Raw genomic sequence first — 13,172 nt, 5'->3', positions numbered from 1 at the left:
CCCAAAGCATCACCGGAATCCCGATGCACAAGATATCTCGTCAAAGGTAAAACTAATCCAGCAAGGCCGCCCGGCGTGTCGACGATCCCGATAGGAGCCGCGTATCTCGTTCTCAGGACACGACGGATAAGCACAGCGTACGGTGGCCTGATAGAAATCTCCCGAGTTGCCCCGGGTTGGCCCCGCAAACGGCTCTAGTTTTGGACCAGCACCAACGGCACTGACCCCCCTGTATTATGTTGAATTACTCCTCGGGTAGCGCTAACTCCCTATGCATTTCAGTTTGTCAAAATTATTATGTTGGGCAAATAGTACCAATGTTGGTCCTTGCCATACCAGCTTTAATCTAAAACGAATTATCAAGGGGGTCCCCGTAACAACCACGATCGTGTTAGGAGCGCTCAATTATGGAAGATAACACCGGTAGCCGAAACTAAAGGGGCAAAGGTGGAACAAAACACCAGGCTAGAAAGGTCGAGCCTTCCATCTTTTACCAAGTATATAGGTGCATTAAATTAAATAACATTTAATATGGTGATATAACAAGGAACCCATGCTTTCACATGGAAGCAACTGCACCTGCAACTAGCAACGCTAACACAGGGTTAAGCAAGCAGTAACATAGCCAATCAATGGTTTGCTAGGTTGAACAGGTTGAAGGTTTCATGGCATTGTAGAGAGGCTGATATTTAACATGTGGTAGGCAACGAGACATAATCGATAGAAGCAATAAAAACTAGCATGGCAATGATAGTAATGGTATCTGAGGAAATGGTCATCTTGCCTGATATCCCGGTTGGAAGAAGAATGACTCCGAGAAGTCGGCGAACCAACGTAGTCGAACGGTTCCTCACATTCCGACACGCTTGCAGAACTCTATCAAGACGGAGCAAATCGGAAACGAACATCAACACAGATATTTCACCACACGATGCACAACACGATGCACAACCTACTATGATGCATGATCAGGTCAACATGCAAGGGATGGCATGGCAAAACACCTCACGCAAACACTACACATTAAATGAAGCTCGATATGCAACGGGTTGCATATCAACGAAACTCCATGTTTAATTATTTAGTTCACTCCCGGTTATTTACATGGCAACATTAATGTTGTCAAACATGCAAGAGGTGAAGCGGAAATTAAACTACCTATCTAGACATTTTAAATGAGGTCGGAAATGACATATAGCATCTCCGAAATGACCCCACCTGTTAAAACTTAATTCTGTCCAGATTTGTCCTAATCACACTTTAGGTTTGTTAAACGGAAAAACAAAGTGGTTCACGTGATTCTACTCGTCGTTCTGCAGCATTTATATATATGGCACATCTCCAACGGAGCTACGAACAAATAGTTACGACCTAACCCGTTTCCAACATGTCAACACACAAACCGATGCAAACAGCACACTAAACATTTCTAATTATGCATGATAGTTGAAAAATATTTCTCTACGCAAAATTCTAGCCAAGTTACATATCTAACTCGTCGAAATCCGACACACGGAATAGAATCTACGGGCGTTTGAAAATATATGATTTTTTCTGAAGATTAGCACAATCCTAGTGCAGCAAAAAAAAATGACAGGGGAAACAATTATGGGGCAAAGCTGGGATTCGAACCCTAGACCCCTGGGTTTAATCCAGGGCACTAACCACTTGGGCTGACTCCTGTTGTGTGAACCAACAGGGCCTCGAAGTTAAGTGAACCGTGGTAGAAACTAATCCTATGGAAAGGGTAAAATTCATGAAAAATACAGATGCATCCGCGGGGACTTAAACCCACGATCTCCTGGTGCTAGGAGATGGGATCAGCTGCGCTAGCCAACTCGGCTAGCATTGAACTCGCGATTAAAGGCAGCGTATAATGAATATTACCTCTACGCATCAGATACGCATCTAGGGAAAGAAACACAATTCAGAAAGTTACTTACACGGAAACGGATCCCGTCGGCCATGGAGATGCTCGCACGCGCCGGCAACCGGGTGACGGGGCTGGTTGGGGCGAGGGCGGCCAGAGGAGCATGGGAACGAGCGGATCCGGCAGCTCCATCCCGGATCTGGTCGGAGACAGGACATGGAGAGGCGCAGAGGCGAGCTCAACGACGGCCAATGAACCTGCAAAGAAGAAGAAGAAGGTGAGGACGAGGCAGGGAAGGAGAGGGAGAGGAAGGAGAGAGGAAGGGGGAGGAGAAGGTGGAGGCCCGGCGAAGAAGCTCCGACGACTGCTGCTGTCTGGCCGGTGGTGCTCCAGCAACGGGGAGGAGCTGCGGCCTGGCTCGGGAAGAAGGAGCTCGGGCACGAGGAGAGGCACGGGAGGAGCTCCATGGAAGGCTCAGGAGTATTTTCAGCCGTTGGATCTCCGATCCAACGGTCTAGATCGATGGAGAGGCTAGATCAGATCTGAGAGATGGAGAAGGTGGAGTGGCTAGGGTTTGGGTTGCACGGAAAACGAGGCAAGGGGGATTGGCTGTCCAAAATGAGAGGAGGAGGAGATTAAATAGGAAAGGGGGCGAGGTTATCCGAATCCGACTCCGTTTTCGACCACGTGATCGCGATAGAATGGCCACGGATGCGGGAATGCCTAGGTGGCTGTGTAGAGTGGTTTACCGGAGACGAGAGGGAAAACGGGCGGTGCGGCAACAAATTTTAAAACACCGACACACGTCCGACGGTAGACCGAATACGGTGCCACTACGGTCGACCGTTCGGGTACCAGACGGACTCCGATCGTGACGAAATTCGACAGGTGGCCTACCTATATTAAAATAAGACCGCACGTCAAATCTCAACCCAATCAGAGAAAGTTTTACGCGTACTTTCAAAACAGGGTCACGAAGGTGCCGCGGGCGCGTGCGAGTGCGGTCGGGCTCAGAACAGACAACGACGCGACCCGACAACTAACAACGGATGCAAGTTTTGAAAATGGTCGGCAACGGGATGTCGATGCAACGCTGATGATGCGCATGATGCGATGATGATGCGACAAATGAAATACCCACACGACGAAAACGGAATAAAGGGGAATCTTCTGGAACATCGGCATCGGGCTGTCACAGCCAACATGGGTATCGAGATCCCGCTGTTGGTTATTGGCCGAAGATGTGTCTCGGTCATGTCTGCATGGTTCCCGAACCCGTAGGGTCTACACACTTAATGTTTGGTGACGCTAGAGTTGTAATGAGAATTGTATATGTGGTTAACAAAGGTTGTTAGGAGTCCCGGATGAGATCTCGGACGTCGCGAGGAGTTCCGGAATAGTCCGGAGATGAAGATTTATATATGGAAAGTCCAGTTTCAGTCACCGGAAAGGTTTCGGGGTTTATCAGTATTGTACCGGGACCACCGAAAGGGTATCAGGGGTCCACCGGGAGGGTCCACCTATCCCGGAGGGCCACATGGGCTGAAAGTGGGAGGGAACCAGCTCCCGTGTGGGCTGGTGCGAGCCACCTAAGAGGCCCAAGGCGCATATGGCGTGGGGTTGCATCCCTCCAACTTGGGAGGCAAACCACCCCTAGGGCCGCCACCGCCCCTCCTAGGGTTTCCTAAGGTGTCCGCCCCCTCTCCCCTTCCTCCTATAAACAGTGGAGGGTTGGGAGGGATGCATACACCCATGAACCTCTCCCCTTGGTGCACCCTACCTCTCCACTTCTCTTCCTGTGCGGTGCTTGGTGAAGTCCTGACGGAGAACCACAAGCTCCACCACCACCACATCGTCGTGCTGCTGGAGCTCTCCCTCAACTTCTCCTTCACCCTTGCTGGATCAAGAAGGAGGAGACGTCCCTGGGTTGTACGTGTGTTGAACGCAGAGGCACCATTCGTTCGGTGCTTGGATCGGATCACCGCGAGTACGACTCCATCAACCGCGTTCATAGTAACGCTTCTGCTTAGAGATCTTCAAGGGTATGAAGATGATCTCCCTCTCTCCCATTGCTAGCATCTCCTAGATTGATCTTGGTGACACATAGGAAAATTTTGAATTATTACTATGTTCCCCAATAGAAGGCCATCTTGAGATCTTGTTCCATTGGTAGGAGTTGGTCATACTTCTCCTCTTGAGGAACAAAATTGGGAATTGGATATGGACCTTCTTCCCAAACATCTCCGTTGACGTTGAAGTAGCCAACACCTTGCTTTTTTCCGATGTCCTCCTTGCTTGCACACAATTTCCTCGAATTGCTTACTTCCGACAAGACTCTTGAAGACACCTCCCTCTATAATCCCTTTCAATAAATTGTTTTCCTACTCAAGTATAACGTGGGTAAGAGAATCATTAGTAGAATCAAGAGAGCTACTAGCAACAACATCATTTGATCTAGCTTTAGCATTGCTCTTACTAGATGAAGAAACTTTCTTGCCTTTGTTACTAGTGTTGTTAAGTTTAACTTGTGGAACAAAAGTAGACAGGAGTAATCGTTTGGCTAGGTGAGAAGAACTCTTCTTTAGAAGATCATCATTGATTGCTTTTAGAAACTCATGCTCTTGCTCTAAATTTAGCTTCTCGAAGCGTAGCTTCTCATGAGTTCTTGCAAGCTCTCTATGATCTTCTAGAGCGGTTTCATGAGCAAACTTAAGAGTGTTTAATTCTTTACTTAGTCGTTCAGTCTCTTTCTTATCATCATTAATCGATTCCTCTTTACTAGCATGAATATTTTCAAGTTCATTTTCAATGTTATCACTAGTCTTGTCAAGGAGCAAGTCATCATCTCTTAAAAAGTCATCCTCACCACTATCAAAGTCAAAGTACTCATGGTGTGATACCTTCTGGTCGTTTGCCATGAAGGAGTTTACAATCCCTTCATTTGGTTAATCAAATAAGTCATAGGAGTTAGAGAAAACAAGTACAATGCCGACAACACCTTCATGTTGACTGTAGTCGGAGTTGGAATGATAGCTTCTCTCGGATTGGTTGTCAGACTCGGAGCCGGAAACCCATTCACCAACATGAGCTTGATGTCTTCTTCTTGAACTGCTCTTGGTGTACTTGTCCTTCTTCTCCGATTCTTTGCCTCTCCAGGAGTGTCTTCGTTCATAATGATCTTCCCTACTCCTTCTCTCTGTGCGAGGTGACCCATCTCTTGAGCTTCGTCTTCTAGGTGACTCTTCTCTTCATTTGTGGGGAGACGATCACTCATTGGAAAAGTGTTCGGGCTTTCCACGGTTGTAGTAGTTTCGGTCACGACTAGACGAACGCTTCTCATCATATCTTGAGCTTGAACTTCTCTCTTTGCCTCTACTCTTGTAGAACTTGTTGAATTTTCTAAACATGAGGTTGATCTCTTCATTGGTAACAAGGTTGTCACTTGAAGTAGCTGGAGCATCGACTGAAGCTTTGTAGGCACCGCTTGACTTGTTGTGAAACTCATCATTGTCTTTGAGAGACATTCATGAGCTACAATCCTTCCAGTGACTTCAGTTGGCTTGAGATCCTTGTAATTTGGCATCAGTTGGATTAATGTGCACACGGTGTCGTATCTTCCATCCAAGGCTCTAAGTATCTTCTTGATGATGAATTTGTCAATCATCTCTTTGCTTCCTAAGCCAGAAATCTAATTTGTGATGAGAGCTAGCCTAGAGTACATCTCAACGACTCCTTCACCATCCTTCATCTTGAAATTGTCAAGCTACCTTTGAAGCACATCCAACTTAGATTCCCTGATAGAATCATTTCCTTCTTGCATATCAATCAAAGTATCCCAAATTTCTTTGCATTCTCAAGGTGACTGATGTTATTGAATTCTTCAGGACACAAGAAGTTGAACAAGATATCACATGCTTGAGCATTGAATTGCAACATCTTCAGTTTTTCTGCTATCGCATCACGATCCGGATCTTTTCCTTCGCCGAATAAAGCACCTTGCACACAAACACGAACAACAGCCCAAACGTTAGGATTATGACCAAGAATATGCATCTTCATCGTATGCTTCCAACAAGCGAAATTAGTGCCATCAAAATATGGACCTCTGAGGTGATAATTTCCCTCACTAGACACCATACTCTCCTAGGTTGTGAAACCAATGCAATGGAGACCAAAGCTATGATACCACTTGTAGGATCGAAAGTATGTCTAGAGGGGGGATATTAGACTACTTGACAAGATAAAAACCTAGCATTTTCCCAATTTTAAGTGTGGTCCAGTTTTATCAATTATGACTATTCAAGTACACCCTACAAATGCACGTCTAGGAGTATAGCGGTGGAAAGTAAAACATGCAAGTGTAATGTAGAGGGTAAGGTAGGGAGATCAAACGCAAATGTTGACATAGTGATTTTTGCCATGGTTACGATAGGAGGCGCTATCATACATCCATGTTAGTGGAGACTTTTACCCATGGAGGGTAACGGTTGCAAGAGTCCATGGAGGGCTCCACCCACAAGGGGTCCACGAAGAAGCAACCTTGTCTATTCCACCACGACTTCTGTCCACATAGGAATAGCCTCACTCACGGTTGATCTTCACGAAGTAGGCAATCTCCTTGCCCTCATAAACATCTTGGTTCAACTCCACAACATGAAGTAGGAGGCTCCCAAGCTACACCTAACCAATCTAGGAGGCACCACCCTCCAAAAGGTAATATATGCGGTAGAACGATGAACTCCTTGCTCTTGTGCTTCTAAAGATAGTCTCCTCAACACTCAATCACCCGCTCTCGGAATTGGAAGGGGTAGGAGAGATTGATCATGTGGAAAGCAACTTGGGGAGGCTAGAAATCAAGGTTCAAATGGTTGGAATGGAATCTCATGATCTCAACACATGAGTAGGTGACTCTCTCTCAAAAAATGGATCTGGCAAGTGTAAGTATGTTATGAGTGCTTCCTCTACGAATGTGAGGTAGGTGGAGGGGTATATAGGCATCCCCCAAAATCCAACCGTTACAACATTATTGCCCAACTCGGTGACATCGAAATGAATCTGGGTGGTACCAAGTTGCGCTAAATTTGGCAACTTTTGAATTCTCGGTGAGACCGATATAAGAATCTCGATGTTACCGATACGATGACGTTGACTAGTTTCCAAATCTCGGTGAGACCGATTTCAAACTAGGAAATTCCGATTTGTGAAATCTTCTCAACAAAAGGTTGATCACTGAATCTCGGTGGCACCGATAGGAATGTCGGTGGTACCGAGATGGTAGGGTTTCGCATATGTTCTCTCAAGTGTAAAATCGATAGGGCTGAATGGAAATTGTCGGTGGCACCGATTTTGTTGGTTTGGGTTTGGACAGGGATATTTTGTGGGAGAATGGCTGAGTATTTTTGGTGGTTTATCTCTAGGCACTTGAGAAACCAATTCATCATAATACCTCATCCCCATTTAATATTATTGCCTTTCCTATGGACTTAAAGTGATTTATCACGAAGTATAAATAAAGAGTCTTCTTGCTTGAAGCTTGAGCCAATCCTATTTCTTCCTTGCATCAAGGGGCATCTCCTCACAATCCTATAGCCAAATCATCTTTGAACTTTTGTGAAATATGCTTGAATAAACTCATTAGTCCAATGATGCATATGTTGTGATTAATTACCAAAACCACGTTAGGGAGCAATTGTGCTTTCACCATCCCATGGAGTCGATGCTCGCCAAACCACACCCCTTGCTCAATAACCAGTGGGTGGCAGCGTCGCTTGTGCATCGACAGTCTACCCCCTGTGTTTTGTAGCATCTAGGTGCATGTGCAAACCTGCATAATCGTAGAACATTTGACCTATAGTTGCAAGAAAAAGCCCTTGCGTGCTCGCAAGAGTGCCATCATTGTTGTTGGTCGACCAGATACTAGGAGCATGCCGATTGCAGGTTTGTTGGTTCCAATAGATGTGGACACCGGTTCGAGCATTTGTTGCCACGATCGGAGTCGAAATAACGTTGGTGCTTGCGTAGGAAGTTCGTCGGGGTCGCAGCGAATGGACAATTCAAAAAGACAGAAAGAATTCATGCAAACCACATAATGTTTGTTAAATTTTGATATATTCACATAAAAATGACATAATTTAACAAAGTTTGACAAAACTGATTTTTAAACTAAATTTAGCAAGGTACCAGACGGTGACCTCGTAGGCATGAACTCCTAGGCCGGTGACACCTTCGACGTTGTCCTCTCTGTCATTGTCGTTGTCGCTCCCATCATTGTCCTGAAAGCGGCGGAAGGACACCCAGGGGTCGCAACACCCCTTTTGGCCATTGTTGCACGATCATGACGTGACTGTTTGGCTGCTACCTCCGCGTGACACGTTGCGTCCACCTGGTGGCGATGGTCGGTTGTGGATGCACTCTTGCCCTTGGTGCTCGGTGCAGCGAGGGCGCGTGGGACTCCTGCAGCCCCTCTTACAGGAGCTGGTCGCCAATCCGTTGTCAACCACTTTTGAGCGATGGTCCAGGCCCCATTTGAACTACATGGGGAGAAGGATGGAGGATGACGGTGTCCCAACGTCGAGTCGCCTCGACGGTTGCTAAAACCCTAACACGAGGGGATCTCTTTGTGGCACACGTATATTTTTGTCCTTACACTACGAGTAAAGCATAGATAATAACGAAAACAATATGGATCGTGCTACGCGTCGGCCGGTGGATCTTTTAAAAAGTTCCGCCGCCTTGCGAGCCATCCATTGTAGGGTAATCATGCGACAGAGCGACACCTTTAACCACTTCAACAAAGTTGTTGCATATTTTTTTGAAGTAGAGATTTCGTTGTAGAAATCTTTGCAAAACATGTCTTGTTACAAAAAACTTATGCAAGGAAGGTCTTGTTGCAGAAAAACTTTGCAACAATGATAATGTTGCAGTCTTTTTTGTCTTCACTTTCGTATGATGTCATAGAAGAAATGTTTTGCAACATGATTGATGTTTACAGAAAATCTTGCAACAACGAGGAAGTTAAAAGAAAGTGTTGTCGTGTTTGCTGCAAAATCTGCTAGATGGTGGTGACACAGGATTGGTGATGCCCGTCCCCGCATTCACGCCGCCGCCGCGAGCTCCACACCTTTGACCAGGCCGCCTCGCTACGATCATCCTATTCCTTTTATTTTTTTCCGTCTTTCTCCGTCCATCGCCGCACAAAGCGCCGTGCACCGCTGCCGTCGCGATCATCGACGTGAAGCTCGCCTCCGACCACGCTGGACCTTGCTGAGCCGAGTTGCCGACGCTCGCGGACGTCCCCCGCCTCCTGCCCGCATCTCATCCTCGTCGGATCAAGCTGTAATCCTCGCCGCCATCGCCCTCCCCGTAGCAGGAGTCTCGCCCCACCGCTCTCGGACGTCCCCGCAGGTCATCCTCGCCGGATCCGGTTGAAATCCTCGTCGTCGTTGCTCTTCGAGCCGCAGAGTCCTCACCAGTGCAAACTCTCTTTTCTAAAACAAAGACTGATTGCAGAAAACATGGACAGAGAGGGGTTTGCTCTCGACTATATAATGGTGAGTCAATCCGACAGACACAGAGACGGCGGGCACTACCACCCGATCGGTTGGCTGAAGGTAAGCTTTGCCCAAACAATATCCATCTACAATGCAAAATAAATACAACTTGAAGTATTTCATGATGAATCTACATATAATGATTTGGATATTCTTCCGCTGATTTAATATTATTAAATTTGGTTACTTTTAAAAGATACTACAACCTCTGTTCCTAAATATAAGTCTTTTTAGAAATTATATACGACTTAGAACAAATCTTGCATGTGTGAAAGTAAAAAAGCGAGAAGAGCAACGGTACGACTCGCGGTGCCGAGGGCTAGCGATGATACTTGACCTGACCCAAATCATAGCAGCACAAGCGGCCCACATCTCTCTCTGTAGAAAAACAAAAACAACGCCCCATCTCGGCCACGTCACCGATCCGCACCACTAGCCTCCCACCGCGTCCCTCCTTCCGATCCTAATCCAATGGCTCAGCTCCAACATCCCACGGATCGACCAGCAGACACCTCCCGCCTCCAGCCCCCCAAAATTTCGGTCTTCCCTCCCAACCCCTTCCCATATAAACCCGTCGCCACCAATTCCCCAATCCATCGCAAGCTTCAACACCCGCAGCACTCACTTCTTCTCCCAAATCCAGCGACGATGTCCGGGCGCGGCAAGGGCGGCAAGGGTCTGGGCAAGGGCGGCGCCAAGCGCCACCGGAAGGTCCTCCGCGACAACATCCAGGGCATCACCAAGCCGGCGATCCGGAGGCTGGCCAGGAGGGGAGGCGTCAAGCGCATCTCCGGCCTCATCTACGAGGAGACCCGCGGCGTCCTCAAGATCTTCCTCGAGAACGTCATCCGCGACGCCGTCACCTACACCGAGCACGCCCGCCGCAAGACCGTCACCGCCATGGACGTCGTCTACGCGCTCAAGCGCCAGGGCCGCACCCTCTACGGCTTCGGAGGCTAGATGCGTTGCGTAGTGGAGCAACTTGCTCGTTTGCTCTGCGTGATGTGTGCTGTGGTGGATGGGTCTACCGATTTGGCGTGCGCCGTTGTGTTCTGTCTTTGGGTTCAGTAGGCTGTGTAATAGTACCATGTTCTGTTCAATGCAATCAGTTCGATTCTGAATCCTGACGAAATGCTTCAGTGCTGAATTGTGTTTTCTTTTTTCTAAGACGGACTGATTTGATCTCTCTGTTAGATCGTAATAGCTGCACTGAATCAGTCTTATTTGTTGTATCTGACACTCGTTGCTTCCCAGTTCAGTTCGTATAGCTGTACTGAATCAGTTATTCATTTGTTCAAGTATTTATAACTCTTTGCTTCTCATTTTAGATAGTGTATCAGTAGTGAATCATCCGTTTATTTGCTCATGTATTTGACACCCGTTGCAGTCTGTAGAAGAGATGCAATCCATCCACTCAGGCTCTGTGATATGCCCCTACCTGAAGACTCAGCAAAACGCAAGCTGCTGCAAGGTGTTGAAATGGCCAAGTTCTGCTGATTTGATTATTTGCTCTGCACTACAACTCCATGCCCTATACTTCAGTACAGATTTGCATCAAGGGTGGGCAGGAAGCTATATATTGTCCATTAGAAACTTTTGAATTCAAAAGGCTAGTTCCATGGCCACTAATTCTCACATACTGTCTTGTTAACCCAGAATATTAGCAAAACTAAGTTTTGACTTCGCATTATTGTCATCCAGTTACTAAAAGTTGTACTGTATGTCTTATGCTGTTGACATAAAAGCAACATTTTGTAGTATCTGCACGTACTGCTAACATCATTTCCATTATTAACTCGTAGTCTCATATCCATCCTGACGCAACTTTTGTCCAATTTGTTTTGTCACTATTCTTTTCCTGCAACATTAGTACCACTTGGGAAGAGGTCACGTAGGCCTATCTAAGAAAATAAAGCTTTACCGTTTCTTGGAACAAGATCAGCTTCATGATATTCATTTGTTGACTGGAGTTTTGATTGCATCATCATTATTGTTTTCTGAAATATTTATTTTCTTAACTATTTTTGTCTTCTTTTATAGCCGATATTTTGTTATCCCTTTGTGAGAGGAAGTGGATATACCGCCATATTATGCAAGGTTATTACTCAGCTCTTTTGCAGATATTTGATTTTCATGAGCCTTGTTGACTGCTATCATTTTCAGAGTTTTCCATTGAAATATAACTTTGTTACAGTCTATAAGTACGTTCTTTACTAAACATATACTTCCTCCGTTCCAATTTTTTCTTTTAGTTTTGTCTATAAATAAATGTATTTAAATACTAAAACGTGACTGGATACATTAATATTTAGACAACTCTAAGACAATTTTTTTGGGACGGAGGGAGTATTTTGTTTGTAAATCAAGATAATATGGTGGGCTTTGGTCAATGCGGCATTCTTAATATCCCGTGCGTTGTATTGCGCAAGTGTCCAATTTTATGTTATGTCGATTATTAGTAAATGAAAACAAAGATTCTAACCCTTGGAACACAAATCTGTAGATGAAACCAGGGATGAAACCGTGCTTGTGCCCTTGTAAAAATGGTCTCACACAAGGGGACTCCCTTTCTCCCTTTTGGTTCGTTCCCGTCGCCGATATCCCACAACGCCTAGTGTTTCCCGCCCACACCGTCAACCTACTCCACCACCCCTAGACCAGACCTCCCCCACCGTTCCTAAGTATGTCGACGATATACCCATCATCACCCATGCCTTTGCTGCCACCACCACACAAGTCAGAAAAAATCCTGGATCATTTGCTAACGCTACTGGCCTCTCTTCCAATTTCCACAAGACATACTTCCTACCAATCCACGTCCAACCCACCATCACCCTAGACATCACAAACCTTTTTAGATGCGTCGTTTCTAGCTTTCCCCAAACCTATGTATGACCACCGCTTTCTCCCACCAAGCTTGCCTCTTCGACCTTCCAACCGATCGTCCAATGCTCTCTCAACTACCTCATTGGGTGATTGCCGTCTACTTTCTCAAGGTGTTAGGCCGACGCTTTATTTTGTAATTGACCCCCTTGTTATCTATTTCATGTCCATTTTCTGCATCCCCAATCTTTTGTGGAAAGAAGTTGACGAGGATCGTTTGACCTTTTTTGGATGGCAGAGGAAACCTGTACGGGCTCAATGTCTTATTGCTTGAAAAAATGTCTGCAAACAAATAAATAATGATGGTGGGGGTTTAAAGAACTTGCTTACTCAAAATAATTGCTGACCAATGAAGTTGAATTTCAAACTTTTTAAGTGCCCTTATCTCCCTTGGATAGATTGGTACCATAGACACTATACACATGCTAGTGCCGATAAACATGCAAACTATTCCTTAGAAAATTGTGAACTACCAAGTCCGTATTCTTCAGAAAATCTCCTTCGTCCTCACAAATAATGGCCTCACCATCTTCTTTTGGAGTGACACATAGATCTCCCCCGACCTCTAGCCACTCTTTGCCCACACCTTTTCTCCCACTCAATTAAAACTACCATCCTAGTGACGCATGTCTTTGTAGGAGGGTTGCTATCTAACCTGGAGGGTTGCTATCTAACCTACGGAATCATCTTACTAATGTTGCGTCGTATGATCTTGTTGATGTGTTGTCTTTGTTGAAGGACTTTGCCCCTAATGATGATGCCGACAAGAGTTCCCTTATCCATGGATTGCCCTTTTCGCCTACTTGACTCGGTTGTACATTAGAGATAGGCCTACGGACCTGCATCCTTAAGCCTACCTAAGACCCCAC

General features: G+C 46.0%; 1 protein-coding gene across 1 annotated transcript; it reads left to right on the top strand.

The window, feature by feature from the left end:
• Window positions 1–10,013: 10,013 nt before the first annotated feature.
• On the top strand, window positions 10,014–10,437 carry LOC123430699 (histone H4). The gene has a single exon (XM_045114547.1). The coding sequence runs from the start codon at window positions 10,069–10,071 to the stop codon at window positions 10,378–10,380; it is 312 nt and encodes a 103-aa protein (XP_044970482.1). The 5' UTR covers window positions 10,014–10,068; the 3' UTR covers window positions 10,381–10,437.
• The last annotated feature ends 2,735 nt before the right edge of the window (window positions 10,438–13,172 follow it).

This window comes from Hordeum vulgare, chromosome 2H (assembly GCF_904849725.1).
Source record: "Hordeum vulgare subsp. vulgare chromosome 2H, MorexV3_pseudomolecules_assembly, whole genome shotgun sequence".
In the NCBI taxonomy this organism is placed as follows: Eukaryota; Viridiplantae; Streptophyta; class Magnoliopsida; order Poales; family Poaceae; genus Hordeum; species Hordeum vulgare.
Note: the sequence above shows the minus strand (reverse complement) of the source record. Positions and strands in the feature narration are given on the sequence as shown.